This window comes from Scatophagus argus, chromosome 17 (assembly GCF_020382885.2).
Source record: "Scatophagus argus isolate fScaArg1 chromosome 17, fScaArg1.pri, whole genome shotgun sequence".
Lineage (NCBI taxonomy): Eukaryota > Metazoa > Chordata > Actinopteri > Scatophagidae > Scatophagus > Scatophagus argus.
In genome coordinates, this window is record NC_058509.1 from 15513628 (window position 1) to 15532076 (window position 18449).

An 18449-nucleotide genomic window follows, 5' to 3' on the forward strand; every position below is an offset into this window, starting at 1 on the left:
ATATTGCGTTTTAGTGCTGAATCCCTAACAAAGCAAAAACATTACTAGTTGGCTGGAACTTTGGGGAGCCTCTGAAATTATGTAACTCAGAGGGAGAGTCCCACTTTGCCCAGCTGCATTGCATTGCAATGTTTGACAGATATCAGAAGGTAAACAGAATAATAGACAATATCTTCACATTTTAATTATGAACAATGGCCAGAATAATTATAAATAATTTCTACTCTCAGATTTAACTTACCTTCTAAACTTAACTTACCTTCTACTCTCTCTGAAATCCAGTGACATGCACAGGTTTTCTTCTCCAGGACCTCCCTGGAGGTCTCCTTCTTATATATTTCTAATACTGGTGGAGCAACAGTTATGTGCACTCCTTGTCATCATCAATGACTTAACAGTAATCTGCCCCATTATCAGCCTCAGGGTCACACAACCATATGACTACAGCACAGCAGACTCCAATTAGATAAGAGGTGGGGTACTCTCTTTTTATCTTTAAGCTTTCAAATGGGAAGCGGGAAAACCTAGGGGGGCTCAGTGAGGGGAGGAACCTAGGGGAGGAACAGTGAGTGCAAGTGAAAAATAGTAGTTATTATATCATTTTTTAGAAGAGTAACTAAAATGTACATGTGTGAATAGCTACTTAACAAATAGTTCATAAATCAAAATAAATAAACAAATAAATGAATGCCTGAGGACAAATTTGTTTCATGCATTTGGTGTAATCTAAAGTTGTGTCAAAGAGCAATATTACGCTATCTTTGCTCAATTGCTGAGTGACTGTTCTATCGAACAATATTATCATGATCCCATAGATAACAAGGACACTAGAAAAACTAAGTAAGTAAATTAATTGAGGGGTGAGGATGCCTCTTTCCAAGCTTTCCATGAGGGGAGGTCCCCATTCCCAGCCTTTAAAAATTTAGATGTTCGTTATAAAAACACAAGTCCAAAGTGTACACTGGGTAATCTATGGACTGCACCAATAAAGTAAAAGATCATAAACTTGTTTCAAGATTGCCGAGTGTGTACACTGAAGCCCTCACTTAGACTTCTAAGAACGAAAGAGTAACATCTCAGCTTCAGTGGGGCCGCCATGAGACTTGTACTTCCTAACCCAGGACTGGATCAGAGGATCCTTTCCTATGAAGACCTAGAAAGGATGGAGAAGGAGGAGACTGGGGACAGACCCAAGTGGGACAACAAAGCCCAGTATATCCTAACTTGTGTGGGCTTCTGCATTGGGATTGGCAATGTGTGGCGATTCCCTTACTTGTGTCAAAGTCACGGAGGAGGTAAGCTCATGGTAAAGGGACATCTTATGGTTAAGGTTATTGTGTAATTGAAGTACAAAGAAATACCCAACTACATACCCTTTGGTATTTTGTGTATCTTTGAAAAATGATTTTCCTGGAGGAACTTTTTCTGGTACAGAATTAGCATTATAAGGCTAATGTTGTGATTTGTGTTTATTTTCATTTTTAAGTGGCTGTGCTAGGTAAGTCATTATGCCTTTCAAATACTGAGGCTCTAAACCTAAATTAGATGTCCAAACTTTTATGCTATTCTTACGTCAAGTCAAGATTTCCTTGTATGATTGAGGTTCAGTGTCCCTCACAACCCAGGACAGTTGTAAACTTGCAAAGATGAGTTTATAGAGGTTAGGAATACTACATAAGATTGTAAAATATAACACTGTATCCATTGAATTTGTGTTTTTATTGTGCTGAATGATGGACTTTGATATGGGGTGTTTGGTTTTCAGCTGACATGCTATTCACAAATCGGAAACGGTAATAACAGAAATATATTGCATGATTGTAGCATTACATACACAATTGCCCCAATTTGTGGGGAATAAAACAACTACTCTCAAGCTTTTCTGCTAGCTTATTAGTTGTGTTTGCTCACAATAAATACCAGTAACTTGCACTAAACCCCTTTTTAACATAGCTGCCACACAGTGATGGTTATGGTGTGGAAATCTGGAGCACACACTGCAAAACTGAGTAAAAGCAATCTGTGATACAAATTACATACAGATTAGTGCACAGTACAAGTTCAGTACAAATTCAGTGTACAGGATTTACAAGGTTCTACTGGCAGAAATTGATATGATTTTAATAATTATGTTTTTATATATGTATAATCACCTGAAAATAGGAATCATTGTGTTTTCATTAATGAGCCTTTTATATCTACAGATGGAGCGGGTCCTCTTCCACGAGGTCCAAAATGTTGCACCACCATATTTCCACAGTAGCCCAAACATAACCCTGGCTGTAGAGTAGGCTTTTGAACAGTGCATGGAATTCAATACCAGAACCCAACAGTACTTCCATCCATCCATTTTCTATACCGATTATCCGTCAGGGTTGCGGGGATCCCTATCCCAGCTGATTACAGGCGAGAGGCAGGGTATACCCTGGACTGGTCGCCAGTCAATCGCAGGGCCAAGACAGACAACCACACACTTTCACACTCACACCTAGGGGCAAATTTAGAGTAGCCAATTAACCTATGTGCATGTTTTTGGGAGGAAGCCCACGCAGGCACAGGGAGAACATGCAAACTCCACATAGAAGAGCACAGACCGGGATTCGAACCTGGAACCCTCTTGCTATGAGGCGACAGTGCTAACCACTGCACCACCGTGCCGCCCCCAACAGTACTTTTTTTAGTAATTTCAGTTGGAAAAAATAAGTCATGACTGGCGTTATAATATCCGCATGGTTTCAAAGGAAGAAGCTGTTCACAGACAACTGTAGATGTTGTTTTTGTTCTATGCACTTTGCTCAGCTGAATAGAGTGGATAAAAATGAAGAAACTGATCAAAAATATAAGCACAGTAAGCATTAATAAAAATCAGTAGAACAACATGCCACTGCAGCGTCTCAACTGTTGTGTCCCAAGAAAAGTGAACACCAGCCTTGTCTGCAAGTTAGGTCATTGTTGTCACTACCACAGTGCTTGCATTCTGTAATACTGTATTTCCCCATAAAGAAAGGCAAGACAGGCAGAGCAGGACAGGTGGTCACAAGGGTAATTATTAATATTATGCATCACTCACAGGCTGGGCACTGTGTGTTTTTACAGCCCATACTCAAATTAATATTAAACACCTACTAAAAAATGTTCATATACAAGATACTGAAAAAGTCTATGATTGTCATAAATTTAGCAATACGGATGTATAATTGTGTTACTGACTGAACAAATTACAGGTGCCTTTTTGATTCCTTACTTGATCCTGCTGGTGCTGGAAGGAATGCCTCTCCTGCTGCTGGAGTTTGCCATCGGCCAGCGTCTCAGGAAAGGCAGTGTGGGAGTGTGGAGGGCCATCCACCCTTATTTGACTGGTGTTGGTACGTAAAACAGGCCAAAAAACAATTTGCTATTTGACAATGATTTTGACAATGAACAATGATGTCAAAACGGTTGCTAAAAATAGCCTTGGCACCACAGCAACACAAAGGTGATAATGGCTATCAGTTAACGATCCTATCTTATTCAGGTGTAGCGTCCATGCTCGTTTCCTTATTGATTGGACTGTACTACAACACCTTAATAGCCTGGATCATGTGGTATTTCTTCAATTCCTTTCAAGACCCGCTGCCTTGGACTCAGTGTCCTCTCAATGACAATGGCACAGGTATTTGAATATACACACATTATCAACCTATGCTTACACATGCACACTAAAGCACCCAAATTACATCTTTGTTTGGTATATTTGTTGCCCCTGCAGCTTTTGTGCCAGAGTGTCAGCGGAGCTCCACTGTGGATTACTACTTTTACCGAGTGACTCTCAATAGTTCAACCTCTATAGCTGACTCTGGAGGAATTCACTGGCCCATAGTACTCTGCCTGTTAGCTGCCTGGACGGTCGTTGCTATCTGCTACATACGGGGGATCAGTACTTCAGGCAAGGTTTGTTAAGCTGCCTTTTTTTTCGTTTTGTTCCGTTTTGTGCATATAACTTCAGTATACAATTACAAACATGCCCAGCAGATTAAAGGTTGGGGTTAGCAGAGCCCCGCCCTGGAGCCAGGCCTGTGGAAGGGGCCTGTCAGTGAGCGCCTGGTGGCCGGGCCTTCACCCATGGGGCCCGGTCAGGCCCAGTCTGAAGCAAGGACATGGGTCTGTCCCATTGGCCTCCAAGGAGTCGAAGGGGTTAATTGCAGTGTGGATAAGGCGGCAGACAGAGGCGGAGACCTTGATGGTCCAAGCCCCAGTTAGTGAAGCTAGCTGTTGGGACATGGAATGTCACCTCACTGGTGGGGAAGGAGCCTGAGCTTGTGGAAGAGGTTGAGAGATACCGGCTAGATATAGTCGGGCTCACTTCTACGCACTGCTTGGGCTCTGGAACCAGTCTCCTTGTGAGGGGATGAACTCTTCACTTCTCTGGAATTGCCTTAGGTGAGAGGCGGAGGGCAGGAGTGGGCTTACTTATAGCCCCACAGCTCTCGTCCAGTATGTTGGGGTTTATCCCAGTGAGCGAAAGGGTTGCTTCCCTGCGCCTTCAGGTCAGGGAACAAGTCATGACTGTTGTTTGTGCTTATGCACCAAATGACAGCTCAGAGTACCCTCCCTTTTTGGAAGATGCACCGGGGATTCCATTGTTCTACTGGGGGACTTCAATGCTCATGTGGGCAATGACAGTGTGACCTGGAGGGGTGTGATTGGGGGGACGGCCGACCTGATCTGAACCTGAGTGGTGTTAAGTTATTGGACTTCTGTGCTACTCACAGTTTGTCCATAACTACCCCCATGTTCAAACACAAGTGTCCACAAGTGCACCTGGCAGCGGATCTGCGACTGTATGTTCTGGACACTCGTATGAAGAGAGGAGCAGTGGATCAGGTGGCAGGGGGAGGAAGTCGGATAGACCTGGCATACCTGGCTGAGGACTCAGTCAGAGTGATCTTCAACTCCTACCTAAGGCAGAGCTTTGACTGCATCCTGAGGGTGGTGGGGGGACATGCGATCAGAAGGTCTTTGGTGCTAATCACGGCAGAAATCCTCGAACCCACTCGTGGACACCGAGGGTGAAATGTGCCGTCAAGCTGAAGAAGGTGTCCTACAGGGCATGTAGGACCACTGAGGGAGCTGACAGCTACTGGCAGGCCAGAGAATGCACAGATTGGGAAGTCACGGAAGGAAAAACCTGGGTGTGGGAAGAGTTCGGTGAGACCATGGAGGAAGACTTGCAGTCGGCCTCGATAGTATTCTGGCAAACCATCCAGCAACTCAGGAAAGGGAAGCTGCATTTTGTTCACACTGTTTACAGTGGAAGTGGGAGCGGTGGAAGGAATACTTCGAGAATCTCCTTAATTCCACCAACACACATTCCGTGGAGGAAACAGAACTGGGGGGCTCGGTGGGAGAATCTCCCATCATTGAGGCAGAAGTTGCTGAGGCGGTTAAACAACTCTGCAGCGGCTGTGTGCCAGGGTTGGATGAGATCCATCCAGAGTACCTCAAGGCTCTAGATGTTGTGGGGCTGTCATGGCTGACACGCCTCTGTAACATTGCATGGTCATCAAGGACAGTGCCCCTAGAGTGGCAAACTGGGTGGTGGTCTCCCTTTAAAGGGTGCTTTTGTGGACTTGTAGAAGGCTTATGACCAAGTCACCGAGTCAGGGCATCCTGTGGGGGGTCCTCCTGAAATATGGGGTGGTTGGTCAGCTGTTACAGGCCACCCAGTCTCTGTATTGCGAGTAGTGAGAGCTTGGTTCCCATTACCGGCAGTATGTCAAACTCGTTTCCTGTTAGGGTTGGACTCTGTCACCGGATCTGTTCATAAAAATTATGAACAGAATTTCAAGGCACAGCCAAGTGACGGAGGGTGTCGGTTTCAGTCACCTTCCATTTCTGCTTTTTGGGGATGATGTGGTCCTATTGGCGCCATCGAGCAGTGACCTCCAGTTCACACTGGGATGGTTTGCAGCCGAGTATGAAGCAATACCTCTAAATCCAAGGCCATGGTTCTCAGCCCGAAAAGGGTGGATTGCTCATGCCAGGTTGGAGGAGAGTTCTTTATTTACCGGTCAGTCTACATTCCAACCCTCACCTATGATCATGAGCTGTGGGTAGTGGCCGAAAGAACAAGGTTGTGGATACAAGCGAACGAAATGAGTGTCCTCCGCAGGGTGGCCCGGCTCAGCCTTAAAAATAGGATGAAGAGCTTAGACATCCGGGAGGGGCTAAGGGTAGAGCTGCTGCTCCAGTTGAGGTGGTTTGGTCACCCGGTTGGGATGTCACCTGGACATCTCCTTGGGGAGTTGTTTCAGACATGTCCAACTGAGAGGAGACCCCAGAGCAGACCCAGGACACGATGGAGGGATTATATCTTTTCCCTCGTATGTATATCTCTCGTGTATATATTCAGATATAGATGAAATGTTTTGTCAAATGGTCAGTAAAGCCATATGTATTTCTGAATCATCACATTTATTTGTTTTTCTTTTCTCGTCATGACCTCAGGCAGTGTATGTCACAGCCATTCTGCCTTACATAGTGCTGGCCATCTTCCTGATTCGAGGACTGACTCTTAAAGGCGCCCTGAGTGGAATAAAGTTCCTCTTCACACCAGACGTATGTTACAAATTGCTATTGTGGAAAAAGCTAGGTATATATGTTCATAGACATATCACACTCACTGTATGTCTTGCTCTTGCAGGTGGATGAACTGATTAAACCAACTACTTGGCTGGATGCAGGTGCCCAGGTCTTTTATGCCTTTAGCTTAGCTTGGGGAGGCCTCATCTCCTTCTCAAGCTACAACCCCGTTCAGTAAGACACATTTATTGAAGCCCTGTCGTTTCACACCGCAGTTCCCTCTTTCTTATTTAGCTCATTTCAATGAAAAATAAATATAGTAGCCATTTTTAGATAGGTAAGTCCTGAATCTTTTGCTTTTTTCCACTAAGCAACAATTGTATGCAAGATGCTGTGATCCTGTCAGCTGTAACTGGCTTTACCTCAATCTATGCTGCCACAGTCACCTACACCATCATTGGCTTCAGGGCCACAGAGAAATATGACAACTGTATCAGCAAGTGAGTAGCAACAACGTGTGGGTTTCAATATTTTTGAAACAAAGTATTCCTAAAAATGTTTTTTATATATATTTTCAAATACTTTTAGTTCCGAAAACTTGATGAAGAAAATGCAGATTTTCCACCAGTAACTCAAATTCTTCAACTATGTGTACATACCTCAAAGTTCAAAAACATTTGTAATGTTGACTCCTTTAATGTAGAGTTATTAATGTTTCATATTTTCTCCCTAGTAACATCGTGACATTGTTAAATGCATTTGACCTTCCTGAAGACAGCATCACAAAAGACAACTACGACGCAGCCTTTAATTATTTTAACAGCTCCAATCCCGATATTGTTTTTGGACTGGACATCAAAACCTGTGACATGCAGAAACTTCTCAGTGAGGTGACTGTGTTGATGATTAATGTCAGAAATGAAAAAATAACAAGCTGTTTTTGTTTATTAGTCTTATCTGTATTATGCCTAATGTGTGTGTTTGTGCAGGGTGTGGAGGGAACAGGTCTGGCCTTCATTGTGTTCACAGAAGCCATCACCAAGATGCCTGGTTCTCCAGTCTGGTCTGTCCTCTTCTTTGTGATGCTTCTCTGTTTGGGACTCTCAACCCTGTTTGGTAACATTGAGGGGGTGGTGGTCCCACTGAAAGACCTGAATGTGTTACCCCAAAAATGGCCCCAAGAAGCGCTAACTGGTATTCTGTTTTATAGTTAAAACAATTTCCACAATGGTTTTGTAATCCCAGGTGAATTTGTCATCTGATTTTCGTTTTTGTGTGTTTCAGGAGTAACTTGTATTGTTGCTTTCATCATCTCCCTCCTGTTCGCACAGCATTCGGGAATTTATTGGGTCACTCTCTTTGACAACTTTGCCGGATCAATTCCACTGCTGACTATTGGATTATTTGAGATGATTGCTGTGGTTTACATCTATGGAATAGACAGGTTCGTGTGTAAAATCAGTGTATACTGTAGTCATGTATGATGTCGTACAGCATACTAGTAGGCAAATTTACCATATTAGCAGTCTCACATCTGCACTCTGAGGTAAAAAGAATAAAGAAAGTCCTGCTGTTTGTGTTTGAACAGGCAGTCATCAGTCTTTACTTGTTATTGAGGAAAATGCTATGCCCATGGCTAGAATCCTTTCATGAAATGTTAATTATAATGCTGCAAGATCAGTATTTTTTTATTCTGGAAAATGGAAAGAAAAAAAATCTAAACTGTAAAACATTTTTTATCTGCATTTTAAATAACCCATTAGAAAGGTTTGATGGAAATTGCATAACTGAATTGCCTCATCCAACTGAAGAAAGAGTTGGATGAGATGGAAACTCTTTTTCAAAATAAGTTCTGCAGAAGTGAGCTTTAAACTCACTTGAAAGGAGACCAAACTCTGTGTAACGTTGAAGGTGTTCCTTCTTGAGGAAAATCTCCCTCTGTTTTATGGGCCATTTAGTGTCATTCAGTTGCTCTCTTTATACTGCACTGTACTAATGCCTGGCTAGGACATACATATTGGTACTCCAATGCTGATTAAAAAAGTTATGAAGTACAGTAAAAACAAAAACCCTTTTGTGTGGCAGGTTCAATGAGGACTTGGAGTTCATGATTGGACAAAAACCCTGCATCTTCTGGCAGTTATCATGGAGGTTCATCAGTCCTCTCATCGTTCTGGTTATTTTAGTGTTCTACTTGGTGACACAAGCCCAAGAGGAGCTGACCTATTTAGTCTGGGATCCTAACTCTGTAAGCAGACAAGTTGCTCACAAGTCAAGACAAGTTGTTGCCTCAATGAAAAAAATAGACAAATTCATGATGCACTTTAAACATCTTTATGGTAAATGTTAACAATACTATTTAATAAATGCTGAAATACTATATAAAATTCTAACAAATGATTATGCTTTGTGGTTTACAGATAAAGTTCCCGTCTATGACATCAGTACCATACCCTTCATGGATCAATGCAGCCATCTTTGTTTTGGCAGGAATCCCCAGTCTGGCAGTGCCTCTGTATGCGTTATGTAGGCTGGTCTTTGTTTGCTGCAAGAAGAAAACAGCATTTGGACAAAAAATGAGCCCAATGTCCAAAGGTGTTTAAAAGGCATACATTTCAGAATGCAACAAAATACAAGATTATTTAATTTGTTGTGTTGCTTTATGAAAAAAAAGAAATCATATTATTTAAATTATCACTGCAAACAGTTATTTGTGTATTTATATCCATGCACAAGGCAGAATAAGGCAGAATAGTGGACTTTTTGATGCACTTTAGTAAATTCTCCATATTTCTGCTCATGTTTTATGCAATTTCATGGTTCTTCTGTAGTCTATCTTTCTTTATTAGAGACAAAGACAGAACATAGTGTTTTTCATCTACTGATACTGTATACCTGGAGGAAGTTGCAATTAAAATATTTTTGTCGCACTACATGAATTGCTTTCAGTTTGGAATTACTTAAAAATTAAGGACACTATCATAGCTGGTTTTAAGAGGATTGTTCACTGGTGAAATGTAGCGGTCCTGTTAGGAGGACATTACACAGTTAGGTCTTGTATCCAATGTTATGCTAAGGTAAGCTAAGGTAATCTAATGCCAGTCACCTCTATTCTAAATGTCAAACTATTACTTTCACTTAAGGGCACCCTCTTAGTAGTTTAGTTATTTAAATGGAGCAAAACTGCCACTGAGACACACACAACAACCATGACTGCCTTCTAAATGTGGACAGACCTCACATTAAGAAGCAGTTTGTTCCAGAGAGAAGTAACCAAGTTCATCCACAGCAGATTTTATTCTAAGCACACAAACCACATGTTGATCTGAGAGGTCTGATTAAAGTGACGAGGTCAGAAAAATATTGGGAACCCAAGCTAACCAGGATGCCTTGTAGGTAGACAAATTGTACATTTTCTTTGAGAGGGCAGAAACTGCAGCTCTGGCTCCTGACAAAAAGTCTAACTGGGACTTGTCTCTGACACTGATGCAAAACATCTTAAAGTTGGATTTCAAAGCCTCAAACCACCTCAGCTTTGTCCGCTCTAGCTTATGATTGGAGACTATGACATTGTGAAGGCAGATCTGATCACAGACAAAGCTTTGGTCAAAGAATCCATCATCCGGCATGTCCTGGAAAAACTTTTTAAAAGGTCAGGATAAGAACTTCTACAAACCACGGCACCAGAAGAACTGGGACTGAAAATGAGATGGTGGAGCATATCTTCTTGAGCAAGGAGAAAAGCTGAATCATTCTGCTGAACCTCACACACATTGAAGACACAAAGGAAGACTAGAGAGGGCCTGATAGAGAATGCTAAGATAGCTTTGGTAGCCTGCATCTACAGAGAACACAAACCATCTCAATATAAGCTCATCAAGTCCATCAAAAGAGAGAACATAAGAAAAGTCAGCTAAAGCTGCCTCTGCAGGAAAGCCAGGTAGAAGGACTTGCAGAGACAGTGGGAGAAATACTTTGTCCTCTTAGCTCTGTAAATTGGTCAGGGGGAGGAATAAAGAAATACGCAAACACATCAACTGCTTTCTAAACATTTTGTGACGGTGTTTGTTAATCTTTAATCTTTTAAAAATGAATCTGCTAAATTCTCTTTCTTCACATTTATTTTGTCATTTTATTGATTGTTTATTTTATTGCTTTTGAGACTGCAAGTAGAATACAGAAGTTGATTCTATTGCACTGGGAACTAGTGAAGGCATTTGAAGTACTGGAGTGATAATGCGTGTTCATACTCAGAGATGTTCATTCTGCACACAGCATATTTAGACCAGTGGGTGGCAGAAACACACAACTGTTTGAAACTATATCAGTTCAGCAGAAAGAATCGTGCATCTGGAAAAGATTTTTATTCAAATGATATATTTCGAAGTAAATTTATTTACATTTAGAGTTTGTGTCAGCCTCATTTCTATTTTATGTACAACACAATCCTCCTGTACAGTTTGCTTTGATCTTGTGAATCAAGATTTCTTTCTCGCAGAAACATATTTAAAAGTTTATCTCAGGCTGCTATGAGTTTCTGTTTGACTAAAATCAAGTTGCTATCTTCCAAATATTTAAACTCCTTCAGTATGTGTAGATTGCCTACCTGTTCATGTTGGAAAAAGCAGGGTACAGCCTGGACAGATCAACAGTCGATCACACTACTAATTCATATAGAAAGACGACACTCAGATTTAAGTGGATGAATAAGAAACTCATCTAACCTGCATGGCTTTGGACTGGAGCACCCGAAGGCAGCACACGCAGAAACTGAATAAATATGAAAGCTTCAGCAGCAGGCGGGTGCAGATCACTGTTTGATGCCATTAACAAGAATTTCTTTTGTTAGTTAGGTTTGATAGGTCGGATAAAACAGTAATGTCAAGAATGCTCGGATTTTGTGACAAGTATAACATCAGATACATAATTCCACATAAAAGCCTTAGCATAATTATATTCAGTTTCACAAGCACTCATGAAATAGGTTTATATTTTCTTGAAATTTTTCTTGTCTCATTTTTGTTTCATCCACAGAACTGTTTTGGTATTAACAAGAAATGAATTTATCGCCTGCCTGGGGAGATAAAGCTCGCACTATCGTGACTTCTTGGCTTTCTGTTGTTATGTGGTCTTCCTGAGTATCCTGCTTTTACTCTCTGTTTGTCAATGCTCTTTGTAAAGTCTGTTTTTTTGTTTTTAATATATAAGGTCCTTCAAGAACTCTTGATTACAAGAATTACTGGTTGTTATTGTTACTGGTAACAACGAATAACCCTGACTGAGCTCAGGGTTACAAACATCATGTTTTTTGTTTTTACTGAATGTTCTTTTAAGCCACATTCTGCCGCACACCACAAGCTTTTTTTCCCTCCTCTCAGATAAATTTGTCATGTATTTGCAAACAGTAGACTGGACTACTGTAACATGCTGATCTCAGGTCTGCTCAAGACGTCCACTAAGCAGTAAGAAATTGCCTTGTACAAAAGACTGAAATATAACAGGAGTAAAAAAGAGCTGATAACATACTGGAATAGGTTTTGGGAATGTAAAACCTTCACTGGCTTGCTCTGGAATACTTGTGTTGACTAATGGTGCCAAGTGTGAGCCTAGTCAAGGCTTCTTGTATTAAAAAATTCTGTGAAGTTCATTTGTGGGCTGAGATTATGAAATAGTTTCTCTCTCTGGAACTTGTGCTTTTACACAAGTTAAAACATTGATTTTACTGTTAATACAGTTTTATTCAACTGTAATTACTTTTTCTGCTCCTTTTTGCTTAAAAAATCATTTTAAGCACCCATATGCTTTCACTCTCTGTAAAAAACTCCCTGTTTAATTTCAGTGTACAAACCTTCCTGTGTGGGTAAAGTTTTATTAACTGAATAAAGATATGGCTTAATCGTTACACAACTGTCATTGTGTCTTTTTGTTCACTGCATCTGAATAGTTTGGGTCAGTGTAAACTGAAACAGCATCACTAGGTTATCCATTACTCAGGGCACACCCCTTCTCATTATAAACAAGCAGGTAGGTTTGAATCCTCATACCTGATGTTGTCACTCCCCTCCGGGTTTCTTTATAAAAACCAAAACAAAGCTGTAGCTCAGACTCAAAGCTGTCACTGACAGGACATTTGAAGAACACCCCACTAAACAGAGCAAGACAGATGAGAGAAGAGAACTTAGACTAAACCACTCATTAACTCTGACATACTCTGAGGTAAAATCAGGTGAAGAATTCTGGACTAGATACAAATATATTCCACTGTAGCTCTGACGTGTATGTTAGGATTAGCAGAGCTGCATCCTTATAACAGACCTGGACTTTTGCTGAGCCTTTTTGCCAACTGAGGATGGGAAAAACAGAAGCATCTGAGATGGAGGAGAGACCCAAATGGGACAACAAGGTTCAATACCTGTTAACATGTATTGGCTTTGCGGTGGGGGTTGGAAACGTCTGGCGTTTTCCCTACCTATGCCAAATCTATGGAGGAGGTGAGATGCCATTATATGATGCTATTGTACTGTATGAGCTGTATTACATTTCCTCAATTGTAAATCATCCTCATCATAACTTCATTAAGTAAGTGCTCAGAGGTGAAGTATTTTATCACATTTGTTAGATTTTTTTAATCCAATTATTGGATTAAAGAATTTCCCTTCAGGGATAAATAAAGGAATTCTGATTCTGATTCTGATACTTCAGTCTTGGCCGCAATTGAATTCTTTCTGTTTAAGTTTTAGTAGTCAACAAGAAATGGACAAGTAGGTCAGTCATTACCACCGTGCTCTGGAAATGTTGAACCTTAAATATGTTTGATTGATAACAGTGAACATCAGTGATGGTTTCTGCTCGATCGCACCAAGTCCTGTATTTACTTCCTCTTATTTCCCAGTGAGATAAGCCACAGAATCCTGAGGGACCTGGACCAGGGTTAAGCTGTGTAAACAGCTAGTCCCGAAAATGTGCAAAGGGTCTATCAACTTCACATATTGACACTGAGATTCCTGATTCCCACAGGCAGTGTTACACTCAGCTGAGCCTCTATTTGACCTCAGCTTCGTGATCAATTAGCCCTTTTTTTTTTTCTTGATAACCTTTAGCCTTTAGATCTATGTTATTTGAGGCAGTGCTATTGTTACTAGCCTGACTCCACTTGTGCTTTTGGCCACTTGGAAGAAAAAAATTCATTGATCACCTAGGGCAAAAATTAATTTCTGGGCATCCTTTAGCATTGCAGTTAACTTATTTTAACTTGGCTTGAAATTTGAATTCTTATGGCATGATTAACAAAGTTAAAATTAGCTGTCATTTGTTCCATGAAGATGTTTCAAACATCCACATCCTTATTTAAACAATTCTCTGCAAAGTATGTGGATAAAGACATTCTAATCAGTTTGCTCTGCCTGTGAGGTAAACATTTACTTCATGTCTTCAGGTGCATTCCTCATCCCCTACCTGATTGCACTGGTGTTTCAAGGCCTTCCTCTGCTCTACCTGGAGCTGGCCATAGGACAGAGGCTCCGCATGGGCACCATTGGTGTCTGGAACTCCATCTCGCCATTAATAGTTGGAGTCGGTGGGTGGTCTATAACTATTAAAAAAATCTATTAGAATTTTGATTTGTCAGAGACTTCATTATTTCATGAGCACAAAACATTTATGGTGGCATGGACAATGCTGTCTCTCATTTATTTCCTGTGTGTAGGAATTGCCTCCTTGTGCGTGTCATTCCTGGTGAGCATTTTCTACAACACCATCCTAGCCTGGGTGCTTTGGTACTTCTTTCATTCTTTCCAGAACCCCCTGCCGTGGACCCAGTGTCCTCTCAATGATAACCGCACAGGTAACAAGACAGCCCATCAGCCGTCCTAGCTGCTCTTGGCATATTTATCACGACTCACAGATTGTAACCACCACAGTGACAGTAACAACAGAAGTACTGCCCGACAGCGGCTCAGTATAACGTACATAGAAAACTTGAATGTATCAAATTCACTTAGTTTATTTGCGTTCAAAGGCTGTCACTGAGAGGAGTGTCTAACTAGCAGACTCTATGTGGCATTTCTGGTCAGATTTAACTGGAAAACTATTAAATTGTTTTATGGTATAACAAAACAACATAAAATAAAAAGAGCACGCTTTCCTGAGTTTTGCTCAGTGACAGATGGCAGAACTCGTGATGGGCAAAGAGCACAAACCATGGTCTCATTTGTTTTCAGTAATCATACAAGGAGATAAGACGTTTCATTCAGATAAACAGGGATGGGCACAAATACATCAAGAAGCATTTCTTTTCAAATTACACTACTTGTCCATTAAATGTATTTAAATAAAATACTTGAGAGAGAAAATATATTGAATTAAAATAAATCACCCCCTTTTACAAACTGATATTATCACATTTTAGGCATTTAATAGCAATAATGTGAGACCTTGAATACATTTAAAAGTATAAGTAAATTTCTCCAACTTTACAAGCTGAGCAAGTGTATATGGATTAGGGTTAGTAGTTAGTTTTTCCTATCGAACCAAAAAAATGCAGAATCCCAGCACGAACATTATTGTCTAGTAAGTAACTTTATATTCAAGGATTAAAGCAAGAAAAATTGTCAGCCTGAATGTTGTTCAGGAGGAAACATGTACAATGTACTAAATTGAATGAGAAATGAAATGAGATATGGTGGAGAACTTTAAGTCCTGTATTTATGCCACTTCTAGAGCATGTGTTTGCTAATTGCTCTTTTCTTCTGTTGTATTTTAGTGTAAATAAATAAGATCAGCATGAAATATATGATGATATTTCAATTAAATACCTTAATCTAAAAGGGAAATTTGCACCAAACTCCAAAGGAGCTTCATCCCTCAACCTACTGGTCATGATGAAAACAAACAAATAAACTGACACATTAAATTATGTAATTTAAGTATTTCCAATACAAACTTTACTTATACAAACTCTTTTGTTTTGTCTGCTGCTAAAAAGTAATTAAATATGTGATAAATAGTTTTTAAATGCAAAAAGACGTCTCTTAATGACCAGCAAAAATCATGCTAATACTGGACTCCACAAGTACATGAACTAAGCTCTGTTACAAAAGTTAACATATGTTTAAACCAGAAGACTTGAAGACTAAGCCCTTACAGAAATTTTTAGATGTCATATTGTCATTGCTTTTGGCTTATGTGTGCATCCATACAGAATACAACTGGGAGTGTGAGAAGAGCACTTCAGTAAATTACTTCTGGTACCGTGAGACCTTGAATGTTACACCTGACATCGAGACCAGCGGCTCCTTGCAGTGGTGGTTGGTGGTGTGTCTGGCCAGCGCCTGGTGTGTGGTCTACATCTGCTTCGTCAAAGGCATCAGCTCCATGGGAAAGGTCTGTTTAACCGCTGAAAAAGTCTTGTTTCTTTGTGCCAGCCTGACAATCACAATAAGCTGCAGAAAGACCTGATGAGCAGCACATCATATGTTTGCATCTTTCAGGCAGTGTATGTGACAGCCACATTCCCTTACTTGGTGCTGACTATTTTTCTGATCCGTGGCCTCACTTTGCCTGGAGCTACTGATGGACTGTTGTACCTCTTCACTCCTAATGTGAGTTTGGTCACTTGTTGTCACTATAGGTGATGTAAGATTATATCTTGTATCCCAAACACAATGACCTGAAGTGTTGTTTTTATGCTTGCTGTAGTGGGATACACTGAAGGACCCTCGGGTGTGGTTGGATGCTGCCACCCAGATCTTCTTCTCTCTCTCTGTGGCCTTCGGAGGTCTCATAGCTTTCTCCAGCTATAATGAAGAGAAGTAAAGGCTAAATCTCCTCAACTCCCTCAGTTAAATTGGGATGATCCATGCAGTGACTTACAAAGCTGTATGTTCTCTCTGTCCCTTAGAAACAACTGTGAGAGGGATGCTGTTCTGGTAGGAGTGATAAATAGTGCAACATCTCTTTATGCCTCCATTCCCATATTCTCTATCCTGGGATTTAAAGCTACCCTTGGCTACAACTCCTGTCGAACAGAGTATGTATTGCACAAATATTCCATTTAAGTCTAAAGCTTCTTTTCTGTTGCTGATACCAATGGCAATGTTTGTTTTGTTTTTATTTTTGTATCCCATCTGCAGAAACATCTTGACTCTGACCAACCACTTCCACATTTCAGACCAGAATATAACACTTGATAACTATGATGCGTGGCTTGCCGATCTGAATAGTACATTCCCAGCTCAGATGGCTAGCTTGCAGCTGAGGGAGTGTAATCTTCAAGACTTCCTTAGCCAGGTATTGTTACTTTCAAAACACATCCAACCTTATGCACTCTTTTTGTCTGACAATCCTTTTTCTAATTTCCCTCTTCTCATAAATCCTGCCTGTCCTCTGCTCTCACCTCCCCTCTCCTTCTTGAGTACAGTACAGAATGTGCCGGTCAAACAAACACAGTCAGTTCATGCTTCATCATTAATTTCATGCATCTCTTTCATCTTCCTCCCCCAGAGCGCATCAGGTACCGGCCTGGCTTTTATCATCTTCACAGAAGCAGTGATAGAGATGCCAGGCTCACAGATATGGGCCATATTGTTTTTCGTCATGCTCTTCAGCTTAGGCCTCTCCTCCATGTTTGGCAACATCGAGGGAGTCCTCGCACCCATAAAAGACCTCAAGCTAGTACCCAAGTGGATCCCCCATGAAGCCTTAACAGGTACATGCTAATTAGGTTAAGTTGTTCTAAAATCAGAAGGATAAACTTTTGAGTATTGAAAAAAAAAGTGTTTTTTTTTTCCTGTCACTTCTTCAGCGATCATCTGCTTGATATCCTTCTTGACGTCTCTCATCTTCGTACTGGGTTCGGGGAACTACTGGGTGGAGGTCTTTAACGGCTATGTGGGCTCAGTGCCTCTGCTCATCATTGCGTTATTTGAGATTATAGGAGTCATATATATCCGTGGAATGAAAAAGTATGTTTTTTTTTCCTGCTCTTCCCCAGTACAACACAGTATATATCTGTAATGTTATGAGGGACATTACATTGGATTCATTTGCCTTGTTCTCCAACAGTTTTAGTGAAGACATCTATTTCATGACTGGATCAAGGCCCAACATTTACTGGAAGGCATGCTGGATGGTTATCAGCCCTGTAATGCTCTTGGTGGTGTTCATTGCTTATGTGGCAGTCCAGGCAAAGACACACCCCACCTATCCTGCATGGAATCCAGCTTATGTAAGCAAGTCATGTGTACTGACAAGGAAATGTTATAAAGTAAAAGTAATAATGTTCAAGTACTATCCATCGCAGTACAACATGTAAACAGTACTCAGTAGTTTTAACTTATCAAATGAGACGTTAGAATATTGTATAAATGTTTCACTTCTTTCTCTTAAGGAAAAATTCCCCCAAACTGAAGAGAAGTTTTACCCCAACTGGGTGTTTGCCATAATCATCCTCCTCTGTGTGGTACCTGTGATCTCCATCCCTCTGGTGGCTGTCTACAGACTCATCTGCCGTAAAAGGAGGAGGTCCACTCCCAATGCTGACCTAAACCCCTACTGCAATGACGGCTTTGAGGTTGAAACGCGAGAACAGAACAAGGAGTGAGCCTGCAAATAAAAACGTTACTGGATTCCTGGACATAAATGTGCCATACATCCTGGGGGTTATCACTTCCTTCGTGGAATTTCCATATTAATTCACCAGACAGCTTATATATAATCACACTAAACTCACATTTCTTTCCTCAATAACAAAACTGTATTTCCTTTGTCAATTTGTTGTGCCGAGTACATGATGTAAGTAACATTCAATTTAAAGCACCCAGCGCATTGATTACACATTTACTAAACACACTCCTTTTCAGTGCCACAGAATGTTTCTGCAAGGTCATAAG

The 18449-nt window shown here is 40.8% G+C and overlaps 2 protein-coding genes across 2 annotated transcripts; both read left to right on the top strand.

The window, feature by feature from the left end:
• The first annotated feature begins 888 nt into the window (after window positions 1-888).
• On the top strand, window positions 889-9561 carry LOC124074882 (sodium-dependent neutral amino acid transporter B(0)AT1-like). The gene is made up of 12 exons (XM_046418213.1): window positions 889-1295; window positions 3225-3365; window positions 3515-3652; window positions 3749-3930; window positions 6487-6597; window positions 6683-6795; window positions 6933-7061; window positions 7295-7451; window positions 7551-7755; window positions 7846-8005; window positions 8647-8809; window positions 8982-9561. Exons 1-12 carry the CDS (start codon window positions 1097-1099, stop codon window positions 9162-9164), a joined length of 1881 nt encoding a protein of 626 aa, XP_046274169.1. The 5' UTR covers window positions 889-1096; the 3' UTR covers window positions 9165-9561.
• Window positions 9562-12618: 3057 nt separating this feature from the next.
• On the top strand, window positions 12619-18222 carry LOC124074788 (sodium-dependent neutral amino acid transporter B(0)AT3-like). Its single transcript, XM_046418053.1, has 12 exons — window positions 12619-13052; window positions 13997-14137; window positions 14267-14404; window positions 15761-15942; window positions 16050-16160; window positions 16258-16370; window positions 16460-16588; window positions 16692-16848; window positions 17062-17266; window positions 17363-17522; window positions 17623-17785; window positions 17948-18222. The coding sequence occupies exons 1-12, from the start codon at window positions 12911-12913 to the stop codon at window positions 18158-18160; spliced, it is 1854 nt and encodes a 617-aa protein (XP_046274009.1). The 5' UTR covers window positions 12619-12910; the 3' UTR covers window positions 18161-18222.
• The last annotated feature ends 227 nt before the right edge of the window (window positions 18223-18449 follow it).

Bases quoted from the DNA above. Each gene is read 5' to 3' on its own strand.
- LOC124074882 (XM_046418213.1), top strand. From the start codon at position 1,097: ATGAGACTTGTACTTCCTAACCCAGGACTGGATCAGAGGATCCTTTCC. The intron at 3,366-3,514 runs GTACGTAAAACA...TATCTTATTCAG, and splicing joins CCCTTATTTGACTGGTGTTG to GTGTAGCGTCCATGCTCGTT. The intron at 3,653-3,748 runs GTATTTGAATAT...TTGCCCCTGCAG, and splicing joins TCTCAATGACAATGGCACAG to CTTTTGTGCCAGAGTGTCAG.
- LOC124074788 (XM_046418053.1), top strand. From the start codon at position 12,911: ATGGGAAAAACAGAAGCATCTGAGATGGAGGAGAGACCCAAATGGGAC. The intron at 16,589-16,691 runs GTATGTATTGCA...TCCCATCTGCAG, and splicing joins TACAACTCCTGTCGAACAGA to AAACATCTTGACTCTGACCA. The intron at 17,786-17,947 runs GTAAGCAAGTCA...CTTTCTCTTAAG, and splicing joins CTGCATGGAATCCAGCTTAT to GAAAAATTCCCCCAAACTGA.